Genomic DNA, 27050 nt, shown 5'->3' on the forward strand with positions numbered 1-27050 from the left:
AGGTTTTTTTGTGTTCTCAGATGGAAAAATCCAGTAACCTTCAGAGTGGCAGTGTGCAGCGGCAGGTGAGAGAGAGGCAGTGCTGCATTATACCGTGCTCCATAAGGCCGGACACAAATCTCATTGAAAAGGAAGTCATGAAAAAATATATTTTTGGTTTTAAACCATAGAAACAAGAACATTTTAGCAGCTCACTGGAAACATAACCAGTAAATATGACTTTGTCAAAGGCAAAGTAATGTTAAGTGAGGATTTACCTTCTCAGACGTAATCCTACATATTTCATGATGGTTCATTTTGTTTTCACCACCATTCTGACAATTTCCTTCAGATTGCATTCATTTAAGTAACTAAAAAGAATCATAGATAATAGTCAAGGTCATCTTTTATTGCTACTGGTAACAGAAGCCTTCATTAATAATCCATGCCTGACTTGTCTTACAGCTTGTGTTTGTTGTAATTAAGTCTGCAGGGCACTGGTAATCATTTAGCAAAATATCTTTTTAGTCCCACATGGAATTGGGTAAAAAAAAAAAAAAAAAAAAAAAAAAAACGGTTTTCCGAGAACTGTGGTAAAGTATTAAAAACATTTTCATGAAACAAAACGCACCGACTTTAAATTAGCTCATATTCACCAGCCTACGTGAGATAACTGGTTCAATAGAATTATAAAATAACCTCAAATTAAATACTATAAATCCAATAATTGCTAAATGTCTTGGCAGGAGACCAACAAAGAGCACGACATGGGGCTAGGTTTTGTTTTTAGCCACAGCACTGACCATCAACCATTAGCACACTTCACACTTGCTTACTAACGATGATGTCACCTCCACTTGCCACCACTGACAGGTGACAGATGGGACTCAACAACTTCAGACTACAACTACTTCCACAAACTGCACCTTTAGTGTTTATCTGAATGACTTAATATCGGAATAACCACGATCCAAAAACCTCATGTTCTGGTCTAATGTTATTATTAAACCACTAAAAGGAAGAAGAACATTTGCATTTTATTTCAGCTGTGTAGTTGAAATAAAACTAGTAGCTATGGGTGTGGAATGGAGTTAAACATTTAGCATCCATAAGACACCCTTTATATGTTTGCTGTTACATTCACTTCAAACTTAGAATATGGAAAATATTTGCTCATTTCACAAAAGCACCTGGTTTTTGTTGTGCCATGTTTGCTGACAGAACGTATGAATGTGGAAAACTCACCATTTGAACTTATTTGGTGGTTAACAAGCACTTATCAACTATCTTATGTTAATGACCCACACAGATTACGAGATTAATAAAAACTGTCCTGGCAACTGGCTGAACAATAGGGTTTTTGGCTATTTTATTTATGTTTTGTACCTACATTACACATTTATCCTTTTCTGATAATACAGAAAAAAAATTGATAGAAAATGTAAGTATCCTGTCACAAGTCGAAGTGATCAAAATGTATTGAGGTTTCTTTACAAAAAAAAAAAAAAAAAAACACAGGCAGATTATGTAAGGACTAGTCCAGGAGAAAGGAGACTAGGGTGAGATTAGCCATTAGCTGCTGAACACAAACCCCACGCACGCGGTGGAGGCTCAAGCGCGTTCCAGCGCTAATCTGCATCGTAATGTTCACAAGCCCAAATGAGGCCAGGACACCCAGCCCTACTGGATTAATACATACAGACCTTTTAAACAGAGATTACAAGTTCTAATGAAAAATAAAATTCACAAACCACACCAATTAAACTTTTTATTGTATTACGCGGTCCCTCCATCTAATTTGTTCCTGGCCTGTATTTGTGCCAGTCTGCTAATATAAAATATGATACAATATGCCTCCACAATAATTTGGTTGGATATCACACCACTGGGGGTTTTTTTAAACTGTAAATATAATAATATAGAGAGAAAGCTGGCTCAAATTCCTTGGTTGTCAAAATAGGTACGAAACGTCCTCCTGAATTAATACATTGTCGGTACAAAATGTACTGCAGCAGACAACTCCATTTCATACCTGAATATTTTGGGCACAATGCGACTGAAAACTACTATAGACACAACATGACATGGGGTGAAATAATCAAAACTCATGTAGAACCAGGGGACAATGTTTTACTAGCCTGGGACAACCTCGGACACAAATGGAAACGAGAATACTGGATTTTTGTGCTGCAGTATCATACTTGATGATACTGCAGAAGGGTGGATGTGCATTTGGGTATTAATCAAAAGGTAATTACTTTACAGGTTGGTATATGGTTGTTTGAGCCTTTAACTCACTTACTGTAGGTTCAGTAATATCAACATGCTTTAGAGCTGCATGATTACATCATAATATTACCCAAATTATGAATGCTGCAAAAGCAATGTTGATTTAATTATCCCCTATTTTAAACACTATCCCTTTCTTCTCCATCGGAATAAAAACCCACCTATCTCCCTGACTTTTAGCATCTTGATCCCCAAAGCCCAAACCTGGTGTGGAGATGAAAGACACCAAGTACATCCGATTGGCATTATTATTTATTGGGTTGGACTTGGACTACAATAGCCTGACAACTAATTCATCCAAGCAGTTCTTTAAGTTTGTGACACTGCACACACTGATTTTTAAGAGTACAACCCAAAGCAGACAGGGCCGGTAGCAAAGTATGAAAAGCATAGACGAGTGGGTTACTCTATTCCTATAACTTTCCATCTTAAAATTAAGTGTAAACTGTTGGTTGAAAAAAGAAGCCGTGTGGTCTCGCTGTGGTAATTTGATAAGTGTTTCGGTGACCTCAAGAAATGAAGTCACCTCAAGGAAAAAAAAAAAATAAGTTAGAGAGAGTCTCTTTTGAACAATGTAAGGCCTCCACCTTTCTATGGATTAAGAGAAAAAAAAGGTGTGGTCCTCCTTACTGAATGTTAGTATATGTTAAAAGAATGACTTCAGACAAGTTGTATTAAAAATGGGTGTGACCATTAATGCAGTGTTTAACGGCACAGTCTCCTGTGTTACGTCTGCGGGTGAAATGAATTCAGATGAAAGCCGTCGTACCTGCAGCTTCCAGTAAAGCTTCGAGTCGAGCTTGCGTCTCTGGATCTACAGTCCTCAAATCGACTCCGTCTGTGGCGCTGGACAAAAGCAGCTCTGAGGCTGTCTTCATAATGGGGTTATCCAGGTCCTCCTGGTCCAAAATGAATGACTCCACCTGGGAGAGACAGGAAAAGGTTGGTGATTAATTCAAATTTGCTCGACTGCTTTGATTTTCAAGTTAGCCTTTAATGTCACGCTAAATCTGATCGCTTAAAAGGCAACCATCACTATATCTGGATTGGGGACTGAAAAGTAGAACAAATCGGCAAGGGAAATAAAGTAAATCAAAGTATCAACTACTGCAACTACTGTTTACATTGCATCGTATAAAAGAGGTCCCACACCCTCCACATACGTCCAATATCTATAAAAAGACCAGGCATGTGGCTCTTGTTTATTTACAGTTTCTCTGAACAGTGGGAAAGCAAAAGAAGGAGCACAGGGACAAAGTGCGGCGAGCGTTATTCTGGTGAGGAATTATAACCTCCGCACACAGTCGCATTCAGCTGAGAGTCAGCTGCCCAAATTCACCACTAGAGTCTCATACCTGAGCTTCGGCACACTTTGTTGTTATGTTTTGCATTGCAGATGATCTATTCATGCACAGAAGTCTAAGGAGTACATGCATTACGGAAACTTTTAAGAAAAAATATGTATTTACAGATGGGGAAGAGGGGGAAAAAAATATATCTGCATAATAGTAAATAAAATATCGTTGAAATTTTCTGGTTTAACGTCCCCCGCCCCCGTCTCATCGATTTCTTTGCTCTTTATAAATATTTTAAAATTTGTGACCTATGCAGAGAGTAGTACTGGTAATAGAGAACATATCAGGACAACTTGTATATACACTTACCTTCAGCATAACAGCTAAATATTTAAAATTGTAACAAACCTCAGAATAAAAAGAATTCCTATGAAGCTAAATTATAAGATCAACCCAAGAAGGAAAAAAAATCATTAGAACTTAAAATAACTGCTATAATATAATATAATATGTGCTATTAATAAAAATGAATAAACATTAACATTTTACTTTTTGTCTACTCAGTCAATGATAGACTGAAACGTTGTATTTTATTAACAAATCTTAAACTAAATATTTTTGCTTGGATGGATCACAAATAATCAATGTCACAGAGGAGTTAAAAAAAACAACAAACAAACAAAAAAAAAAAAACATTGTTTCCAAAAAGTTTAATAAAACTAAAGCAGGCTTTCAGTCTCTAGAGCTAATATGGGAAGAGAGTCAACATTCAGTATTTAGGAGGAATTTAGTTATATTATAAAGCGCAACGGAGAATGGGAGATGTAGTTTTGAAAGGCCTTCATGATAAACAATGGATATCAGTCTTCCCTATTAAATGAACTACAGCTCCCAGCATGATGGTATCCAGAGAGTTGGAAAGGCCTAGAATGGCATCTGCTTAATCCTGGGGCTAGGATTTTAGCTACTGCCCAGAGTAGCAAGCTCTCCACTGGACCACAGTACAACAACAAATGTCCTATTTCTGCTCTAAACACAGCAAAGATGCTATACATTAGCAACCCGATTCAACTGTCTGAATCAGGTGCAAGTGGCAAAATTGTCATCGTCTTCTCCCACTATAACAAAGCAGATGTTCAGACAAAAACAGCCGGATCATATTGACAGCGCTGTCAGCTGATATCCTTACTTGACTGTCATGACTTTAGGTTTTCAGACAGATAATCCTTGGGTCAAATGTTAGAAAAGTATAACCGAGGCACCTCGACGAGAACAATGTCCAAGGGTCAGTGGTGTCAAATCTCTCCACATTCCATAACAACCTGCCAGTAGGCTTTCTGACAGTAAACTTGAAGGTAGGACTGAAGTGACAAAATAAATAACTTTGCCAGTTTGTGCAAGTGAAGTGTTTACCATCAACCAATCTACACATGAGCATGTCTGCTTTTGTCAAGAACACGGTCAACCCCATTTAATGCTCACAAAAAACACGCAGAGCAGTTCTAAAATATTGCACTTCAGTTGTAGAAATGCTACAACTTTACAAAATCTACCAAAAGTTTGGGTGCTACCTATTTGCTTACAATTACAGATCAAACATGTACATGTGGTGTGATAATAAGCACAACTACAGATGCAATCACACCTGTCTGTCTGCATGAGACGTAGAAAGTCACATCACAACATGTATCCAAGCTGTTCTCATGTGTGACGAGACAAATTAAGCTGACACTTGTGGTGGTCAGACGAGTAGATGATCTTTACAAAAAAAAATAAAAAAAAATAAAAAAAGCTTTCTTATTTATCAGAACCAAATGTGGACCACCAGAGTTGTTGGGCTTAAACGTGATTACCTAAACGTGTTGGAAAAGTTCGCAGAGGTAAGATCCCGGTTAATTTACATGATTTGGACAAGTGACGTAATTGCACCACAACTACGACATGGCTGGCATTTAGCTGGCCCTGCACGTCCGAGGCTTTCTGGACATCTAGCATATGCTGTGGCTGGAAAGCTGCTGAGAGACAGCAAACTTGTGATGGGTGTTGCGAGACGACAGCACCGAACGAGGCCGTAGTCGCTTCCACCCGAACTAGGCCGTGGCCACAGCCTGCGCTGCATAAATAAAACATTTCAGCCTGTTGGCATGAATAACTGCCCCCGTCTTACCAAACACCGTCGACATCGAGCTATTCATAAACTTCTGGACTGAGTAGAGATACTATTTCTCCACTGTGTTTGTTAACTATACGTAATTTAAGCGGCCTGGGAGGGGGTGGTTGCCAACGGTTAAGCTTAAGCTAACTAGCTTAGCGTTGCTACCTCGGAAACCTCGTCTTCGTCGCTGCCGGATCCCGGACCCGAGGAGAGGACGGCCGCGGCCGCTAGTTTGAAATCCAGTCTTTCTGCGGCAGGTCCACCGGGCTCGCCGTACAAACGCACTTTCTTCCCACCAACACCAATCCCAATTCCTCCAAGTCCGACTCCTCCTGGTGTCGCTCCTACCCCCATCCCTGCCACTGGGGAGCGAGGAGTCACCGAGTCAATCTCGTCCTCGAAGCCGTCCGTCAGCATTGCCGTCCCGGCTACTGCATCCTGCATACTTCTGTTCACAATACGCGTGTTAACGGGCTATTAGTTAACTTAAACGTCCGTCCAGGCGCTTTCTTGGAAGATATTTGCTTGATTTTACTTCAGGGAATCCAGAAACTCTCCCGAAGCGAGGGTTAAGGAGGTTCTCTTTCCCCCAGCCATTAACTTTCTAACAACCTAACCCGATACGCACTGTTTCTCAGAAACGCCGCCTCTGTGGAGAATCCTTTTCACCTTATTGGCTGAGCAATATAGACCTCTGTTTCATATTGGGCCACATTTCTGCTTGTCAGACATGAGACCGCAACGTCATGTTAGGTTTACCAATATCACGAGGCTGTAGAACGAACATGACATGGTAGGCCAACTTCACTAGTTACTAGTTTTATTAGTGTACCTAAACTCACTGGGGAATTTTAAATTCATGGAAGAACAATTTGTAATTATACTAGTAGCTCCTGCATTTCTTTATTGACTTGCTAAGTGTGAATTTACATGACAAACAAGTAATGCTGTGTTACTTAAGTGTATTGTTATTAATATGCCTATATCATTTTTTTCTGTTTTTCTGTTTCTTTATATTTTCCAGAACTCCTGACAGTTTTGCAAGCGTGTTGCTGCAGGTATGTGCAATATTTGCACTTACACAAAAAGGTAATTAATAGGTAAATAATTAAAGTTGACAGTTAATTGCTTTTAGAGTATGTCTGTAAAGTAATTTGTCAAGTTTTCCTAAACTGGTGTGTATATGTTTACTTTGTTTATTTCAGTTCTGTAAAATATATGTACGTTCCATTTTTTTTTTCCTTGACTGTGGAATATTTTTAGAATAAATACAAAGAATGTGTGGACTTGAAATAAAATGTTCTAAAGGCTCCTTCTTTCAATAAAGTTGATAATATACCTATGACCTTTACTAAAATATATGAGATATATGATATATGATCAATAATGAAAAACTTTCTGTTGCTATATGGGTAAACTAGCAAAGTTGAACATGTCTAATATTAAATATTTATTAGCTGAAAAAAGTTTAATAGTATTAAAGTGTGTTTAAAAGATGACTATAGGACTTAAAAAATGTCACTATGTTAGGAAAAGAAACAAGTACCTCATATATATCTAAAAAGTTACAGAAATACACAACCTTTTTTTGATTGACTACTAAACAGCTTAAATAAGAAAAGAAAACATAAAAAGGCTTTGTGTGATTTCAAGAGTTTTATTCGGTAGGTTTTAGGTCTACAGCTTCAATATAATGTAATTGTACCTGGATTACTATAACACCTTTTTATCGCAAAATCTTCTATAACTTTTTGGTGTAAAACTATAAAGAAAATGTGTGTAGTACTGTTTTGAATTCACTTACATAGGCAGGTGTTGTAAAATGGGAGGTGTTAAACAACCTCTACATTAAAATAATATATATATAAAAAACAATAACTGATTACTGTAAACCATGTTTTTCGGATTTGTAGGCCAGAAGATGCTGAAGGCCAGGCCAGACTGGGCCTCGGGCAGCAACGTCATCCTGCCGAGGATTGCCAGGTGCAAAAGGAAACCCACATTTTGTGCGATTTTATTATGTTTTTGAAGATTTGACAAATGTTAAAGTTTTGTGCCGTTATTTGCTTTAAGTCTCATTTATAAAAGTATATTTGGTAGAAATATATCTAAAACTTGACAGTTGAGTTGCTGTTAAGACCCGTACTCCTTCTGTAATATCTTGAAACGGCGCCCTGAAAGGGGGATAGATGGAGCATTCTGGCAACACAGCGCGAGGATCCCAACACAACACCAAGTACACTTCGCTGCAGCAAACAGAAAGGGGCGGGGACGGACCATTGTCAGCCTCATACCTTATATGGAAATGGGACTATTTCATTCCGGAAATGAAGGGGGCGCTAGTGACACTATTTCCTGTACCAACCGTTTCATAATAATTATAATAATAACGTATTTTATTCTACAACGCCTTTCAAAACACCCAAGAACACTTTCAACATTAAAAATACAAATTAAACAGTAAAGAAATGGCTACAAAACGTGATCTGTCACGTGGTATGTCCCTTTTTTATTTTTAAATCTTTATTTAAAATTATATTAGTAACAAGCGATCTAAAATGAGCAACAATAAGGAATCATTATGGAAATGTATTTATCTATCCTTACACCCTATCTATCTCAAACAAAAGTCATAAAACATGAATCACATCAATAATTTGGAGACAAATGTACATTAAGATCACATTTATCCATCCATTAATTATCCTCATAGTTGGTCACGAGGGCTGCTGACCCTGGACAGATCACCAGTCCATCACAGATTCAGAAAACAGATATAAGTAAATACTTGCTGGTGCTGTAGTTCAAATAATAGATTTTGATGTTGTGAATGGTACTTTTAAAATAAATAAGTTAAAATTTAAAATATAATAGCCTTTAACTTATTTAATAAGAACTAGATGGAAAATTTTGGCCAACTTAGTACATCCATTCACGGTGCACTTTTGTTGTTTATTTGCCAAATATTTTTCTTATTATTCACATTGTGAATATAATTGACAAACAAACCAAAAGACTTCTGAACTTCTAACTAGTGACATTCTGTAACTAGAATATTCTTGGCTGCAGGTGACCTGGCTCAATTATCATAGTTCAGCATAATGTCTTCTATAAGGACTCCAGCTCAACCAGTAAACTGACTGGTGTCCCACGATTCCATATTAATTCTACCAATTGCAATAGATTCACAAAATAAAGACCTTAAATATCCAATTGTTGCAAAACCCAAAGTGATTCATTAAAACTTTAAATGTAGCTTCAACCTGGAAAGACTCACACAGAAGGCAGATTTTAGAAAGTTTATTTGACAACCTTTTTGGATAAAGTCACTGGATACATAAATTAGACCAATGTGTAATTTCTAACTCTAACTGTCTTCATCTCACCTGCTCAGGTGTCTCCCTCCCAGCCTAATGGCGCCGGTCTCATGTCCTCCACCCTTCAGAATGTCCAGCTCAGGATACCTTTAATCTTATGTTGGTATTATGATTTGTAACTGAACAATATGTTTCTGTATGTGCTCGCTTTATTACAAAAACCAACAGTTGATTCTAACTGTTAAAACATAAACAACTTGTCTGTCAGGTTTGGAAAGAAAATTTGTATCGATTCCAGCCCTTGTTCACAAATGTATAGGAAACACTGTATATTGTAAGTTATTAACTTGGCTTGCATTAAAAATTTTTAAACAAGGTTATCCAATTATGAAACAACGCCATTACAATATATTTACAACTACATTATTGGTTCTACTGTCTCTCCAACAAATTACAGCCACAAAGTAACTTTATGTGGAAACAACACCATTTCTATGAAAACTAAATGATGTAAATCAACTGAGCTACAACAAAAGAAACTTTCAAAAATGTACATAATATTGAAAGTACACATTATGAAAAAGGATGACTGCACAAGTCAAAAGGTAAATGTGCTTTAGCAGAAACTATTTAAAATGACATGTCACAAAAAAAAAAAACTAACAACAATGTGTGACAGATTGTGGAAAGCAACTAATATTCTCCTTGCATTCAGTGTTGACATTCAGGTAAGGGTCCAGAAGAACCATCACAGTAATAACAAGAGAACTTTCCTGGTCTTCCACTGCCGGTGAAGCCCACAGTCTTTATATCGCCAGTGGCAGGAAGAACACGTTACAACAGCAAGAGGAATCCGGTTTTCTGCCTGGAATGACTGAAAATTTACCCCAGTTGATCTGTTAATGAAAAATTGATTTCATGTAGTTAAAATCTAATTTCACATGTTTTGGTGAAAAACAGTCAAAGGTCCTCACCGTCCAGCCAAGCAAAGTGAGTCTTCTTCCTGAAAACTGGGTCAGACACAATGGCTTGAAAGGACCTGCAGGTCAATGCCAGGGTGAGGTCAGCTGTGTCTCCTGGGTCAGAACCTCCTCCTGGAGAACAGCTTCAAGTCCATGCAGAGGCATCTGGAAATAAAAATAAATAAATAAAAAAATAAAAAACAGGTGCATTGCAAGACTGTGAAACAGGAAGAATGGCTCTGACACACATGACGATGGATGAATCTGACCTGTAAGATTGGTGGTATCCTTTGTACCTGCATGGTGAAGAGCATTAAATAATAATTAATACTTTATCTCTCTCAGTATCTTATCCTTTCATCTCTAATGGTATAAAAAATTATGTCCAAATAATGAATTAAAATGATTATTTATTTAAATCATTTAGGGTTTTAGTCTCATTTGCACATAAAGCTACACAAATCAAAATTACTAGTTATGTGTAAATTTAAAAAATGAACCTCAATTTGTGCCTCGGCTGCTTTGGCGACGGTGTGGCCATCAGCACACAGTCTGTAAAAATACAGATATGTTCTAAGTCAGTGTTTCTCAATTCCAGTCCTCAGGCCCCCCTGCCTGCATGTTTTAGGTGTTTCCCTTCTGCCACACACCTGGATTGAATCTTTGGGTGATTAGCAGGCTCCTGTAGTACTTGGTGGCTGCAGAAGATGTCATGCAATCATTTGAATCAGCTGTTCTGGTATAGAGGCACATCTAAAACATGCAGGCAGGGGGGCCTGAGGACTGGAATTGGGCAACACTGATCTAAGTGCTTTCACTTAGATCAGTGTTGCCCAATTCCAGTCCTCAATAACATCAAAGTCCAAATAACATCAAAACTGCTTCAACCCTTTTAATTCTTCTATCCTGACTTTCTTTCGGACTTAAAAAAAAATAAGCATAGAACAAAAGTACACTGTGAATGGACATAATACAAATTACATGATTTAAAACTACAAAGTGATGAACTTTAGCTACAGCTTACCTCACATTTTGCCTCTCATCAACTTTTTTCTGCCCTCTCTCCTTTTGTTGTTCTTCTCTGGACCTTTTAAAAAGGACAAATTGAAGGTTTTCTTAAAAAACTGACAGATGTGTAACATGACGTGGTACAGAGCACCATTATTGTTCTGACCTCACAGGGAAGTTTCTCAAGAGAGAGACACTACCATCTTTGTATTGTCATCATATCATCCTGTGGACATCACAGGTTCACATTTAATGAAATCTCCAACAGAAAGTATAAACTCTCATCTGTTTCCTTACCTCACTGAAATCACATGATGCTCCCATTACAAAGTACAGTGTACACTGTTGATAAAAATGTGATTATTACATCTATAAAGACCATACAACAATATGGTGGGTGGAAGCGGATGTTACCATGACTACAAATGTTAAAACAGTTGCTGGACAGTCATTGTTCAGACAATCCCTGTGGTGTTTAAGAGAAAATTCAAGAAGGGGGAAGAAAATTAATGTGTCATTATTATAACAATTAAATTGAGGTAAAGGACAACAGCCTTACCCACAGTGTTGATTATAAACATTTAAAGCAGGAATGGTTGGAAATAAGCAGTCTGGTAGCTCTAAAGAACCACAAGTGTCCCATCAGAACATCTCACCTTAACATCATTACAGAACAAATTCTGTCCACGGTCCAGAAGACAGACTTCTCTGATGATGCAAAGTTTTTAAGTTAAAAATTATCAAGGGCATATTTCACAACATAAAAATTACAAACATGTATGAGAATGAAAGACAGAGGTGAGACAACATCTACATACATTGGAGATATGTTTAAACAAGACGTGGTTCATTCCCACTTAAAACAGAGCATGGACACAACGTAATAGCTACTAACATCAAAGAAAAAGGTTTTTACACATCAGGAAATATACAAATGATTGGTAGAAAAAAAGGCATGTTTGAATTAATCACTGTATATTCTTTAACATTATTGTTACTGTTTTGTAGGATTTAATAATTAATTTTCAAACTCACAATGGCTTCCAGATACCAAATATATATTCTGCAAAAAATTAATTGAAATTGTAAAAGTGATCTTGCTCAAGCAGCCAAGGGCAGGTGTTAACTAATTAGATTTACTCAATTACTCTGCAACTTTTGACAAAATAAAAAAATTAATTAATTAAAATTAGGACTATTTTTCCATGTTATACTCCTGAGTAAATTTTGTTGATATGCAACCTAATGCAAGTAACTTAACTTAATGAAGAACACATTTGAATCCATAAAGAAATAAAACACGATACACAGATAAATGTTTATGTTGTTTCTTCTAACCTTAAACACTAGAAAACTGGTAAGTATGTAAAAAAATATTTTATATTTTTCAAGTGTAGTTTTACATACATTTATTGTTCATGCAATACGGGAGAATCTCCTCTCCGTTCCAAATGTTGCAAATGGATAGGTGGATCTGTATAATAAAAATAAAAAACAAAGTTTGAGTATAAAATACATTTCTCAACTAAACATGTTATCTACTTTGCTATTTTTATCTAATGTTGCCCTGAAGGATAATAATTAGCTATGCTACATGCTAAAATTAGCCTTCCCCGTATGAATTACGAATTTCACTAGTTTACAGCTGTTAATTATATTTTCAACCTAATCTAGAAAAGCGTATTGATTTACTATGTGAAAAAATTTTAAGAAGGTAAAATTACCTTTTCTTGACTTTGTGGGTTTTGTTGATCGTGTGCCGAACACCAGTGGAAGAACCTCTTAGACTTCTTTCTTTCTTCTTCGTTTCCTCTTAACCCCGCGTCTTTTAGGTATTTATTTTATTTTATTTTATTTTATACCAATGATTATGAAAACAGCGGCCCCTTCATTTCCGGAATGCAATAGTCCCATTTCCAAATAAGGTATGGGACTGACGGAAAGGTCCGTCCCCGCCCCTTTCTGTTTGCTGCAGCGAGATCCTTCTCGCCGCATCACGCAGCGGGTCCTACCAAAGAGCTCCGGCGTGTTGCATCTTTGGCTGAACAGGTAAATGTTTAAATGTGTTTGGTGTTTTGCTTATTGGTGTCATTCCTAAACAACGTTTATTTTACTTATTACGGCAACAGAATATACTCTGTAAAGTAAAGTAAAGTAAAGTTAGCAATTACACCGTAGCCTCAGTTAAAATGTTAGCCGTTGAAGCTAAGAACATGGCGCTGGTTGAAAGGGCCGCTATTGTTCTTATATCCGGGTGCGGCGCGAGCGTGCTATAGGCCACACACTTTTTATTTTAAAACAAATGAAGGTGTACACAATTGCATGTACATATTTGGAGTTAATAAAGTATCAATCGTAAAGCCTCAATTGTACACTAAATGTCGATTGAATGTTCTCGGTTAGCTACGGATTTTTTGTTGCCACAGAACTACTGCTAGTTCGCGCTGTTGAATGATTGTTTGAGATATTGTTCAAATATTTTAATGATTCTTGTGTGTGGATTTTCTTTGGTTGTTTCTCGTGAGGATATTTTGCACTACATAGACTGGTCATTTATTATTTGATACATAATGACGAGTGTTTAAATAAATAGGCGCGAGAGGGCGCTGTTATAGGTCAGTTATAGTCCTCCATTCTGTAAAACGTAATATTTTTCAGACATATTGTGTTTTGAAGCAACATTTAGACATATTCGGCTATCTAAAGTAGATGGCAGTTAAATTGGCCAAGGGTATAAACACAACCAATAGACCATGCTTTGCATATGTGTCTTTCTATTAACAGAAACGCACATCTGCTGCAGAGTGGTCTATAAGAATGTTTTTAACATGATTTTTTTTCCTAACAGACATGTCAATTAAACTTGTTAACTTGTGTTTATTTTTCCTATTAGGAATTGGGACAAGTCATGGCTGATGAGGGATATGTTGTGCGAATCAGGGGTCTACCTTGGTCTTGTTCAGTAGATGAAGTTCAGAGATTTTTCTCAGGTATGTATGGCAGAGGGAGAACCATTTCATTTAACTTGTAAATATAACCTGTTCATCATCCTATCTCTACCAAAAAGACTGCTCTTCTATTGTACAGCCGCATGCTCTACATTTAAACACTTTTGTCAAATTACAAACGCACAACACAGTCATGTGAAACAATATTGTAAAACAAATTGCAGCCACAGAATATAATAGTATCACTCCTAGACAGAAATGTATCATATTTGAGAATAGATTATCAGTTGAGTCAAATTCAATGCACATCTTGTACTTAAAACCAGAATTCAGTACAGATTTAAATATCTTGAAAGTGTCCTTGGAGCGTTTTACCACACAATGGGAAAAACACAGTGACTTTGTTGACTTAAATGTTGCTATGACCTACCATGCAGATAGTTGTGAATGAATTTGGTACAGAGTTACTTAAACCAGAGACTGTCCAACCTGACCCTAGGTATATAGCGTGTAGAATTACCACATCTAGTTGTTACTGTAAGACATTTTACATCGTGGACATAAATTCCCCATAAAACATCTTTCTAGGCTGCAAAATTCTGAACAATGGAAGTGGAATACACTTCACCTACACAAGAGAGGGCCGCCCTAGCGGAGAAGCATTTGTGGAACTGGAGACGGAAGAAGACCTGAAGATGGCCGTGAAGAAGGACAGAGAAACGATGGGTCACAGATACGTTGAGGGTGCGTACGACAGAGTCCTTCTTTTGACAGATGTTGTGTTTTGCTGTGACACTGCCTTAACAAATTTTTTATTTTTTTATGTTAAACAGTGTTTAAATCCAACAATGTTGAGATGGATTGGGTCATGAAGCACACTGGCCCAAATTGCCCGGAGACAGCAGGAGATGGGCTTGTGCGCCTCCGGGGCCTTCCCTTTGGCTGCAGCAAGGAGGAAATTGTGCAGTTTTTTTCAGGTAAAAATTTCTGTTTGTTGTTTGTAACTCCCTTTTGGGTTAGAAATAAAAGATTATTGCCCCGTCTTCCTTTCTTTGTTCCTTCCTTTTACAGCACCAATTCTTGCTGCTTCTGTTCAAGAAGTGCTCTTTAGGTTAATTAGCTTTTGGAGTGTGTTGCGAGAACATAAAATGAACTAGTTTATGGTGATGAGCAAAGAAATGACACAAGGAAAAAGAAGGCAGTTGAAAGTTTGAACTTAGGTTTTTTTTTTATTATTTATTAGGGATCTGGAGTGTGTATGTAAATACCATTTTTCATCTTCACACCATTGTCCATATAGAGCAATCACACATCAGTTATTTTTCTTAAGTCGGGTCTGATTCTATTATATTCCACTAGAGATGCACCGATCGAGGATTTGTGTCTGGTTTATATTCCCTTTTTGTTTTGTTTTTTAAAGCTGATTGTTTTGGGGTTTTTTGTTTGTTTTTTGAATCTCCCAAAATACAAGAGCCAAAGTATTTCTTCTGTGACCATCATTGATGCATCGCACTGAGTGAGAAAGAGTTCACTGTAATACAGGGTTTTACTAGTTTAAAAGAAAGACGAAAGTTTAGATTTTATATTCTAACTTGCATTTAACATCCTCTTAGTTATTTATGTGGTGTGTATCATTCTAATGCAGGCCTTTACCTTAACTCTGAGATTTCTAAAAGGCTGTCATCATTTTTTAATTGTGCACATTACATAAGATATCAAGGTTAAAAGCTCGAAGCTTTTTGCCATGAATGGAGACATTATCAGCTCTAATCTTTTTCAATAGCCTTACCTCCTTCACCTTTTTGAGAAAACATCCAGAGTGTGGGTAAAAATGGGCAGTTCCTTTTTTGTACCTGGCAAAGTCCAGTACAGCGAATAATACCCAGCACTCTACAATGTCTAGCTTTTTGTTGTTGTAGCCTGAGTGAACAGTCGACGTAGCTCTGTAGAAAGTAGTTCCTTTTTTAAATGGCTTCTCTGCTTCCTCTGCCTTCATTTTTAAACACCACACATCTACTGAAAACATCTTATTTTGTTTTTTTTTCTCTTAGAAGCTACAGTGTTGAGTTTTCCTTAGAGTTCGTATGAGTTTCCAACCATCAGGTTTACTGAAAATTGCCCGACGAATTCTCTGTGCATCTCAACTTTTCACTGATTAAACCGCTCTCATATTTTAGTTTCATTTTGTTCACATTTCTCCCTGCTTTCGTCTCCTAAATCCGTTTTCTTAACTGGCAGTATAAGACTGTTGTATAGTATCTCACAGGTAAACCGTAATTTTACCCATGTCACCCACCAAACTCCTCTTTTCACCCACACTCCAATACTACCCTGGTTTTCCCAATACAAACCCCCCCCCTACCCTCTCTTTTTCATATGCTTACTCTATCCTGTCATTTCTACTTTACCCCGAGTATAATAAATGTGACTCCTTTAAATGGCCAGTTGAAACTGAACTGGTGTATGTGTGATGTAAAATTTTCTATCTCTCTTTAGAGAAAGTTCTCTCTGTTATTGGGCATGTGATTTAATATGTCCCCTGCTGGGGTTATCTGTCCTTGGGTTGAAGGGTTGGAAATCGTGCCAAATGGGATAACATTGCCGGTGGACATCCAGGGGAGGAGTACGGGGGAGGCCTTCGTGCAGTTTGCTTCACAGGATATAGCTGAAAAGGCTCTAAAGAAACACAAGGAAAGAATAGGGCACAGGTGGGGATGGTTGGTTGGCTGGCTGGATAAGTTGCTTTTCTTATGGTGTGCACATTCAACATCTGAACCAAATGCTAAACTGACACAACATCTAGAATATGAATAATAATTAGAACACACCAACACACACAAAAACTGCTGTACTGGATCAAACTCTGCATACATTCAAGATTTTCAGTGGGAGAATAAGTGCTAGGGGTTCATTAAAAAAATAGTTGAGAGCTTGATTGGAAAATGTAACAAATTTTAAGATAAAGACTGTTTGAGTTCAGGTTTTCAATGGTCAGGAGTCTCCCCGGTGGTAAAATCAGAGGGAGAATACACACTTGGCTCTAGAGCCCACTGCTGTAGGCAATGCTTAGAGGTCAGCTCAGTAGGGCTGGAGTTCTCTCTGACTCTCCTAAACCAGAATGCTGGCTGTCATGGTAAAGACCAAGAGTATACTGCAGTATGCATCTGATTTCTAAATTACCTCAGATAACCATAAGAAAAGTTTAAAGTTACCAAGGCCCTTGTTAATTTGGAAAATAGTTCTTTCTTAAACTCAGTTGCCATTTTATTGTTTCTTTTTTAATTAACAAATGTTAGGTACTCATAGGCTTTACTACCAATGGAATACATCATAACAGCATCTGCATAGCCCAGTATTAAGCAAATGCAGTTTCATTCCCTTCCCCCGTGCCTGAAGGGTTTTCTCTCTATACTCTCAGGTACATTGAGATATTCAAGAGCAGCCGTGCTGAGGTGCGGACCCACTACGAACCCCAGAGGAAGCCGATGGGGATGCAGAGACCGGGTCCCTACGACCGGCCCTCGGGCGGGCGCGGTTACAACATGATGGGCCGAGGAGGCTCCTATGACAGAATGCGTCGAGGTGGCTATGGAGGAGGTGGGTGCAATTAGACACAAAATTACACCTGCTACCAAATCAGTCTCATTTTGTAAATCATCTGGCGTTTACTAGAATTTGAAATTATTTTAAACTAACATTAAGTGTAGAAAACCGCCCTGCCTATCCTGTTTTTTTTTTAATTATTATTATTAAAGAAGATGAAACCAAAATTGAGACGTTTTAAGGGTGTGGACTTTTTTTTTTAAATTTTTTACCATGAGTGTGTGTAACTTGTATATCTCTGTGTGCCAGTACTGCACGGTGTAACTAATGAGATTAAGCTGTAAAGTCCATGTAAGACCATGTGTTAATCCGACTGTGTTTGCAGGTGTGTCTGATGGGCGGTATGGTGATGGCAGCTCTTCCTTTCAAAGCACAACAGGTCACTGCGTCCACATGCGGGGGCTGCCGTACAGAGCCACAGAGACGGACATCTACAATGTAAGAGACTCCTCACCGCCTCACCTACATGCCAAACTTCCTGTGGAATTTATCACAAATCTCATCGGACACTCTTGGTTTTTCTTACCTTTTTTTTTTTTTTAGTTCTTCTCTCCGTTGAATCCTGTGCGGGTCCACATTGAAATTGGCCCAGATGGGAGAGTAACCGGGGAGGCAGATGTAGAGTTTGCAACGCATGAAGATGCTGTTGCAGCAATGTCCAAAGATAAAGCCAACATGCGTGAGTTTATTGTGGTTCATTTTAAAATAACTGCGTTTAACAAACCTCTCTTTTAAGTCTGCACAATCATAATGGCTTGTTTCCCCTACAGAGCATCGCTATGTAGAGCTGTTCTTGAACTCCACAGCAGGGGGCAGTAATGGAGCCTACGGTAGTCAGATGATGGGTGGCATGAGTAAGTGTCAGGATTAAGAAATACCAAGATTCAGTAAAACCTTATTACTTAAAATTTGTATGACTTTAATTTATTTCTTCTAGTAAATAAATCCATTCAAAGGTTGCCAGCTGTCGTAACATTTATCATTTTTAAATCTTGTTTTATAGCAAAAAAAATCTCATAATGAAGAGATGATTGTTGAGAAAGGAAGTTTTACCAAAGAGACTAAAATGCAGTTTGTTTTTTAAATTATTTTTATTTGTAATTGATTTTAATTGGACTATTAGATATTGAAATGACTGGTTATCGACCGGACTGTGTGATTAAAATGGTTTAGCATAAGAATGGACTGAAGTGAGTAGGAGCTCACCCTCACCGATCGACACCCTTCTTCTGACAGTTATTTAAAACAGCATCAAAACCATCACAGGTCCAACATATTCATCCTTTGTTTTGTTTTTTCACAAAAGATACGAGGAAAGTCCCAGTAGAGTTAATTGTAACACACATTCTATGTTTAAACTGCTTAATTTTTGCTCTTCCCCTTAAGATCGACACATTTTGCATTATATAAATGGTTTCCCAATTATAAATGACTTAGAAAAATGGGTATGATGTATTTGGATATGACTAAGATGTTTTACTTTGGTGACAGAAAAAAATATTGAGTTAACCTAAACAGAGAAGAGCAATTTCTTAAATAAGGGTTTTATGTGGGGAAAAGGAAAAAGTATTGTTTGATTGTCCTCTCAGGCCCGTCATGCTTTGTCCTCCACAGGTAACCAGTCATCTTACAGTGGTGGCCAGCTCAGCTCAGGGTACTCTGGTGGGTACAGCAGCCAAGGAAACATGGGCGGCTATAGTGAATATAGTGAGTGTCAGCTCTTTTAACTTTTCTTCTACCTTTGCTTGGATGTTAATTTGTAGGAGCTTTAGTAAATCACAATTAAAAATGTTTAGAAAAGGCAAAAGAAAAAAAATTGTAAACAGCTCTGCAGCTGCTCAGTGATAAACTTCATCCTCACTGTGTTTCCCATCATTGCTTTTCTTGTTTTGAGAGGTTATTTTCTTTTTATACAGTTTGTTTTATGTTTAATGAGAAGTGCTCACCTTAAAAAAGGATTTTAACAGCCTGCATTTTGGGCATTATGGTCATTTTTCTGCTACGTACTGTAAAAGCTTGAAATAAACTTAAGTTTACTGTTATAAGAACAATGAAATATTTGATAAACAAAAGGAAGTCAAGCATTGCTATGCTGACAAAGATTAAGGCAACTGTTTTCTTTTGAGAGTTGTTTTTTTTTTTTAAACACCCATTTAGTAAAACCTTTTAATAGCTGAGACACTACCTCTAGGTTTAAAAATAAAAACACAAAAGAAAACATGTCTTTCTAGAAGAAAGACATGTTTCTTCTAGGTGCTGCTACTTGGGCTAGAAATAAAAGCCCACAGTTTATGTTGTTGGTTTTCTATTCAGTGACCATAATATTAACCATTTTAACAGATGTATAACATGATTTGTTGTGCATGACTACATGAATGAACTCTTGGGTCCTATGGTGTTTATTCTCTCTCTTGTTAGGTAACCAGGGCGGAATGGGAAGCAGTTACTACGGCGGTGGTGGAGGTGGAAGCAGAGGCTCAATGAATGGACTCGGTGGGGGATGGGGAATGTAGTTTTTCTGTTTGTTTTTTTTTTTTGTTTTTTTTTTTGTTGTTTTTTGTTTTTTTCTCACTCTGAACCCTTAATTTCATGTTTTTAACTCGGCATTTTGCTGGAAGGACTGGAAATGTCTAGCTTTGTTAAACATAAGATGATGAGGGGAGGTCGTCTTTTGAAAAGTACTGAGGGGTGGGATTTGTATTTTTTTTAAGCGGGTGATTTACAAAGAGAAATGTGATCATTTGTCATCACAAGAAGTGTTGTCTTCCCCATTCCTCCCAGACCTGACTCATTACAAAAACCACGTTAATGTCCCGTCGTCCAGAAGTGTGACATTTTGTTCTCTGAACACCTGCCTGTTTCTGAAAGCTAACGCTTCCCGTACTGGTGGACTTTACGTTATTCAAGGAATGCATGAGCAGAAAACTTTTCTGGTATTTTTGGATGTTTGACCTCATTTTGCTTCTTACGTGTTTCAGTTAAAAATGTAAATCTGACTTTATGGTGTGCAGGTGTTTTGTTTCCTAATGTTATGACTGTTGATTGGACGTTTTTTGTGATGAGGGCTACCTGAATGGCAAATCTAAAATCTGCTACCATGGAAGTTTTTACAGCTTTGAATGCTATTTGTATTTTCTGTGCACAAAGTGAATAAACTAGTCTGGAATACCTTAATGAAAGTAAAGCTGGAAAAACTGGTTTTATTGGTTTATCAAATCGATTTATAAAAGTCAATTTGCAGATTATATAAATGGTTTTTGCAGAAGTTGACAATCTACAAAGCTTCAATTTCATACATTCTTAAGTTTGATTATTTAGGATTCTACAGTTGTTTACACACACTCTCATTCAGTACAAAGGCAGCTGAAGTTAAATGAACTAACAGAAATTCTAGCAAAACCCATCAGTTTACATAGTATACATCCAGTTTTCTGTTATAAAGAGTAGTTACTAGAGATGCAACAATCAGGCTTTGTTTGTAGTGAATACATTTTGCTAAATATCTACAAATCGAGAGATTTTTCATAGGTTTTTCTTAGATATTTATTATCCCCATTTATGCACCAAAGCATATGCATTCGATCAGTGCAACTCAAGTGAAAACTGGCTGATTTAGACTGATTGGTGCGTCTCTAATCTTGTGTAGTACTCAGTGTTTTTCCTTCAGCTAATGAAACATTTAAAACCTTTTTAGTCAACATTCATTAGTTCATCTCATCAGTGTTTTTGAAAAAATGTCGCCCACTGTTTAATACAGACAAGTTTATGCACCTGAAATTCAAGTCGGCCAACAATGAAACTCCAAACCTGGTTATAATTAGTATTGTACGCCCCTAACTTCAGTGGTTGGGTTTCTCCAGTGATAGGAAGTCTCTGTAGAAACTTGTAAAAGTTCTAAATGTTTCTGTCAGGAAGCTGTTGAGGAACCTCTCTGCAGCAAGAGCGAGTGACACACGTCGCACACTCTCACAGGCCGAGGGTAGGACGGTAAGGCTAGCTCGTTACTTGAACAAGTGTTGCAGTAGATGTCGCCGCAGTTTCTGCAGTGGTGCTGCAAGTAGAGACCTTAGATTGAAATCTCTGTCATGTTACATATCAGAAAAAAAAAAATGGGTTAAAAAAAATTGCATGGAAAAGCCAACCTTTCTACGTGAGATGGAGAACTCCTTCTGGCATTGCTTGCATTGTGTGGCTTCATCGTCTTTCATCCATGCGTGGCCCTGTGGAGGTGGGTTTAAAAGTTAGCATCTTCCCTCTTCCAGCACGGTGATTTGCTCATCAATATGTTACCTTCAGGGCTTTGTTAACCTCCTTAAAGTCCTCCATCTTGAGTTTAGACCTTTGACGGGAACGAGGACAGAATCAGAAATGTTTTGTGAAGAAAAATGATTTGGATTAACGTAAGAGGAGGGAAAAATTCATTATACTTATATGTAGGTACTAACTGGCTTAGATGCAGGCCCATTTCCTGTAGGGTCTGCTCCTGCTGTTCACACCTCTGCTGCAGCTGCTTTTTCTCCGTCTTCAAATCCTGCAGCTCCTGCACCAGGAACACAAATGAATAGCTAAAAGTGTATTCCTGGAATGAATTAACCTCAAGTAAAAATAATAATTTCTAGAGATGAACCTGTGTTTGTACTGTGAACTGACCGTGTGGAGGCCCTGCAGCTGCTGCAGCTGGGTGCGCAGTTCGGTACTGTTGTCCTGTTCCCGTTGCAGCGCTTTCTGCAAGCTTTGTCTCTGTTCTCTCTCTGCACGCAGCTCATTCTCTAACCCCGTTCTGTGGAAGAAAAGAGTCGCACATTAATTATGTGCTTCAAATCAGCATTTAAATCAATTCCATTTGCCTCCTAAAAGGTTTCAGTCTGCAAAACCTTAACATTCGTGTGTCAGTTTGTTTTGTTTTTTTGCGCTCTGCACATGTTATACCCTCTGCAGGTGTGCCAACCTTAACGTGTCCAGGTCTGTTAGCTGTTTCTGGAAAGCATCGACTTTTGCTTCCAGCTCCACCCTCATGTCTTTGTCTGACTGGTCGGTTTGTCGACTCTGCTGCTCCGATTTCTGCAGTCTGAAAAGTCAAGCAGACAAATTAACCGACCCAGAGCATTTTAGTAAGCAACATAAGCAAAGCCCACCGGCACATACCGCTCCTCTAGTTCCACCATAGCCTTCTCCATCTCGTTTATCCTCTGCTCCAGCTGCACCGCCTCAGCCTGCTTTTTCTCCGCTTGTCGCCCTGAGTCCTAGGAGACCAACCGGCTAGTTCAAATGCGTGCACCGTGTGGTGGGTGGGGTGAAACACAGCACACACGGCCATTCCCACCTCTGCTTTGTGGAACATCTGCAGGTTAAGAGTCTTGACCTGGTCAAGCTGGAGCCGTAAGGCTGCCAGAGTGTCCTGCTTCTCATGGATGTCCTTCTCCAGTAGCTTCATGGCCACCTCCATCTCCTTCTTTAGGCCCACCTGGAGCTCCAGCTCACGCTCCAACTCCTGGCATTCGCATATTTAAACCCAAGACAGCAGGAGTCAAATATAGTTTGAGACTAAAAATTTTAAGAATGAATGTATGTAGCAAAAAGACCTATGATAACTCCACAGGGAGCCAGGCAGACGAGACAAATATTAGTCGTGCATTCGCCCAATCTGGCCTTTTTGTTTGCCAACAGCCATGTAGCGGACTCATCAAACATGCGAAAGAAAGTGTTCTGTTCAAATAAGACGAAATCTGAAATGTTCCTTTATTATGAGTGGCAGAAAAATTAACACTGCATGTCACGCTGGTAAGGGATGCATGTTTGCATGCAACAATGCAGTATAACAAACCTGGCGAATTCGCTTTTCTTCTTTGTATTGCTTCCACACCACATTGTACATCTCATCCAAACCTTGTCGAGTCTGTTTGTATGTCTCCAGCTCCACCTGACTGTCCTGAAGCACTGCCTGAGAACAACAACAACAAAAACAGGGTTATATTCTGTGGCCTTGTTTACTTTTTTAAGAAGCTTTCAGTCGCTTCCTGCAAAATAGTTTCAAACCTCTTCCTTCTTCTGGCTCGTCAGCAGGATGGAATCATTCTCCTGCCTGAGCTGTTCTTGTTCCCCCTGCAGAGAGTTGATTCTGTCTGTTGCTGCAGTCAGCTAAGAAGAGCAAAAGTATTTATTGCACTTGGAGTTGGTCAAATAAATACACGGAGATCTTACAGTGACGTTAAAATGCCAGTAACCTCCTCCATGAGCTTGCTGTTGGTCTTTTCCAGAGAGTCCATCTTCGCCTGCAGGTCGGTGACGGTGCCGCTCAGGTGTCGATTCAGCTCTTCGATGTAGTGCTTCTGGTCTAGAATGGCTGTCATCTTTCTATCACTGAGAGAAAAAAACATCGGAAAGGAATCGAGTTTTGAGCATGTTGTTGACGTTTTTGTTAGCTTTAGTCGCATTGACCAAGTAAAATCTGCTCACTCCTTTGGTGTCTCGCTGCTGGTCGCATCTTTCAGGTAGAGGGAGAAGTCAATGACTGCCACCTTAAAGTGAAGGAGAGATAACATCAACTTGCTTACATACAAACTGGAGTCTCAACAGCTACAGCTTTTCACTGGGTACTGACCTGAGAGTCGAGGTCCTCCCCTTTAATGCACAGATTAGCGTCAATGACGTTCAGGCCAACGAGCAGCCCTCCCATCACTGCGCCTTCCTCCTCCAGCATTAAAGCGCCGGCGTCGTAAAACTCACTAGGGGATTGAAATTGACACAAGGTGACACGTTTGTACTCGCTTTTCATCCTGCAGCAGAAATTCTTCCTTCTTGACTTTACAAACCTCAGGAGGTCCTTGCGGTCCAACAGGGCCTTCAAGTAGTCGGCTACTTTCTTCTGCATGAGCGCCAAATGCAGCCAGGCCCGAGCCCGCCCTAAACCGGTTCTGGGGAAGAGGAGCAGAACATGAACACAACTGTACAGGTGAAAAAGGTTCCTGATGTTTTGTAGCTACCAGTGTTTCTACTAGAGATAAACCAGAGATAAACCAATACGATATTCATATCTGTACCAATCCCGATGTTGAAAAAAAATTCTAGATCTGGTAATGGTGACCTTATGGTTGATCCATAAGGGCAGATCTGTTCAGTCTAACTCTACTCTTTATGCTCTGAGCAACATCAAGCTCTATTGTTTTTGTTCACATTATATTCAGAATTGAGCTTTCTGAACCATTTGAAAGAAGATTTGTTGCATTTTATTTGTACATGTTTGACAAAGTAGTCAACCTGTTGTTTTTGTCAGTTTCAATATTATCATTTATTTTACATTGGCAGCTATACTCCTAATTGCACTGACTGAAAAATTAAACTTGTGATTTTTTGTTAGAAGTTTCTAGCTTGTGAGCTATTGGTGTACCATTGGTGTACACCTGTACTATTGATACTATTAGTACAGCGTTATCAAATGTGTAATTCAGTACAGTTATGTCTGTGTTTTAAAAAAGAAAGTTTTAAGTAAATTCAGTGACGTTCCTCTGTATCGGAGTCAGCCGATACTAATCCTCGGATATTTGTATTGATATCAGGAGTGAAAAAAAGTAAATCGGTTCATCAATAGTTTCTACATGTTTATGTCAAAATTCACAACTACTCCAGAGTCAAATTTTAGATTAATCAATTTACAACAGTGATTAATGGATGAATGAGTAGAGGAAAGGATAGACACTGCTGGTTTGATGGAAACAAAAGCAGAAACACAGATGGATACATGGACCAATAGTAGAACTGATAGATGATTAGAAAGACAAAACAGATATATGTACAATTTGGCTCTTTTCTAAATTCATGTTCCTGTTCCATCATCCTCCAGGATATCCCATACTTTTCCAGGGTGTGAAGAGAGCAGGAACCCTGCACAACATACCTAATGCCAGGCAGGTCTCTGGCACTTGTGGCGATGTTGGCAGACTCTGGACACAACTTCTCAACAAGCTCCAGAGGCCCCCATATGGACTTGTTCTGACCAATAAAGGACTTCTTGGCTGAAAGAACACGGAGTGTAAAAGTCACTTATGCTAACCTTAACTCGGTCCTCGCAGAAAATAACGCTTGGTAGCTTAAAGGTGACCAGACAGCTCACCTTTAAGGCCGTGTTTGAGGCAGTGTTCAAGGACCAGGAAAAACTGCTGAAGAGGAGGGTACTCGGAGTCGAGAGTCCTGCCCAGGCTCAAAGAGGACTGGATCAAAACTTTGATGCTTAACTTCATCATGCTGAGGAGGTTGGATCTCTCTATGGCCATCGGGTCTTTAGTGGGTGCAACTGTAAAATAAATAAAAATTAAAAAAACTTTGCATCAGTAAGGCAGGCGTGACTTAACCATAACAAGCACAAACTTCTTGACAAAACTGCCTATCATCAAATCTCAAGCTATATTTCATGCCCACAGAGTCATGTGTTGTGACAGCTGACAGAAACTAAAGAGGAAGTAGCAGTCTTTTAAGTGTTTGCAACTTGGAAGAAAGTAGTCCCTAGTTTGATTGAATAAAGTTTGAAATAGTTTCAACTTACCGGGAAGCTTTTCTGCAGTGCTGTTCAGATCATTTTCTGTCTCCTTCTCGCCTGCAGAAGCCACAGCGGAATCCTGGGAGGCTTTTCTTGGGGCGGCTGCATAGCTCATCCCGCTGCTGATCGTCTCCGTGGCCTTCCGAGCCAGAGAGAGGATCGGAGCCGACCAGCCGCTCTCTGCCGCGGCCGGGTGAGTATTCTCGGGTGGGTCCCGACACTGAGTACCGGTGGGTTCATCGTCGGTCGCTGGACCCGAAACTTCCTGTTCGCCTGGGTCTGGTTTTTCTACGTGATCCTCAACAGCTGTGTTTACCTCCAATGTTTGGTCGGCCATGTTTGTTCCCCCCTCCTCCTCCTTTTTCCACTTCAACTCACGTGACCAGTTCGGCTCAATCACGCGCGCTGTAAGAAATGAACTCTTCTTCTATTTATTCATGGGCGATGAACGAATAATTCTTTATGGTCCATTACCGCCACCTCCTGGTAATTTTTTTTATCTATATATATGGCAATGTGTTGCAATAGTTTCAAAACCGCATAAAAATATGCTCCAAAAACAGTTTAATTATATAAAAACTATATAAACACCACCTATCACTGTTGCAAAAATACAGTTTCAAAATTATAGATGTTAAGTCACAAGTTGTCGAAAGTAAATATCTGTGAAGCCAACTGAACAGCTGATGCGACTGTGGCTCAGAGAGAAAGATTGTCTTTTAATTCAAAAGTTGTGGGTTTGATTCCATCTTTTCACTTCCAAGTGTCAAATCTGTGTTTAAATCTTAATCTGTGTTTTGTTGAATGTGTGCATGTTTGTGAGTGGACTTGGATGAATGTGGCTCAGTTTGTGTCATTTAAGAGTCTCAAACATGTTTTTTACATTATTAAACCAAGGTTATTGTTGCGGGTGCCGTGATATTATTGTCTATTAGAGTAATTAAAATACCCTGCTTGGAGA

At 38.7% G+C, this 27050-nt stretch overlaps 3 protein-coding genes and 1 long non-coding RNA gene across 16 annotated transcripts in view; 2 read left to right on the top strand and 2 right to left on the bottom strand.

Moving 5' to 3' along the window:
- The window catches only part of ankhd1 (ankyrin repeat and KH domain containing 1), a 33307-nt gene extending 26970 nt beyond the window's left edge, over positions 1-6337 (bottom strand). For 9 of the 12 annotated variants that reach the window (XM_044127288.1, XM_044127282.1, XM_044127281.1 and 6 more), the window contains exons 1-2: positions 5884-6337; positions 3038-3191 (exon numbers count right to left, since the gene is read on the bottom strand). In XM_044127288.1, coding sequence (XP_043983223.1) covers positions 3038-3191; positions 5884-6162 — 433 coding nt within the window. In that variant the 5' untranslated portion in view covers positions 6163-6337. The remainder of the gene's footprint in view (positions 1-3037; positions 3192-5883) is intronic. The other 3 variants (XM_044127285.1, XM_044127284.1, XM_044127283.1) reach the window with 1 other exon arrangement.
- A 92-nt stretch (positions 6338-6429) lies between these two features.
- On the top strand, positions 6430-9242 carry LOC122837145. The gene is made up of 4 exons (XR_006371698.1): positions 6430-6511; positions 6743-6807; positions 7632-7701; positions 9113-9242. It is a non-coding gene; the product is annotated as an uncharacterized LOC122837145 (long non-coding RNA).
- A 3702-nt stretch (positions 9243-12944) lies between these two features.
- On the top strand, positions 12945-20735 carry LOC122837143 (heterogeneous nuclear ribonucleoprotein H-like). 2 transcript variants are annotated; one of them, XM_044127291.1, is made up of 11 exons: positions 12945-13054; positions 13899-13995; positions 14542-14697; positions 14787-14930; positions 16523-16661; positions 17372-17550; positions 17882-17994; positions 18100-18235; positions 18327-18410; positions 19171-19263; positions 19971-20735. In XM_044127291.1, exons 2-11 carry the CDS (start codon positions 13914-13916, stop codon positions 19976-19978), a joined length of 1134 nt encoding a protein of 377 aa, XP_043983226.1. In that variant the 5' UTR covers positions 12945-13054; positions 13899-13913; the 3' UTR covers positions 19979-20735. The 2 variants fall into 2 exon arrangements, with proteins under 2 accessions (XP_043983226.1, XP_043983225.1); XM_044127290.1 differs by having other exon boundaries at positions 19975-20735.
- rufy1 (RUN and FYVE domain containing 1) lies at positions 20731-26493 on the bottom strand. Its single transcript, XM_044127289.1, has 17 exons — positions 26096-26493; positions 25667-25846; positions 25451-25568; positions 24369-24470; positions 24158-24281; positions 24013-24074; positions 23781-23916; positions 23593-23694; positions 23381-23497; positions 22880-23047; positions 22702-22799; positions 22505-22624; positions 22207-22336; positions 22002-22096; positions 21847-21895; positions 21699-21776; positions 20731-21607 (listed from the first exon to the last, which is right to left on the bottom strand). The coding sequence occupies exons 1-17, from the start codon at positions 26424-26426 to the stop codon at positions 21464-21466; spliced, it is 2154 nt and encodes a 717-aa protein (XP_043983224.1). The 5' UTR covers positions 26427-26493; the 3' UTR covers positions 20731-21463.
- Positions 26494-27050: the final 557 nt, after the last annotated feature.

Source organism: Gambusia affinis, linkage group LG09 (assembly GCF_019740435.1).
Source record: "Gambusia affinis linkage group LG09, SWU_Gaff_1.0, whole genome shotgun sequence".
NCBI classification, from domain to species: Eukaryota; Metazoa; Chordata; class Actinopteri; order Cyprinodontiformes; family Poeciliidae; genus Gambusia; species Gambusia affinis.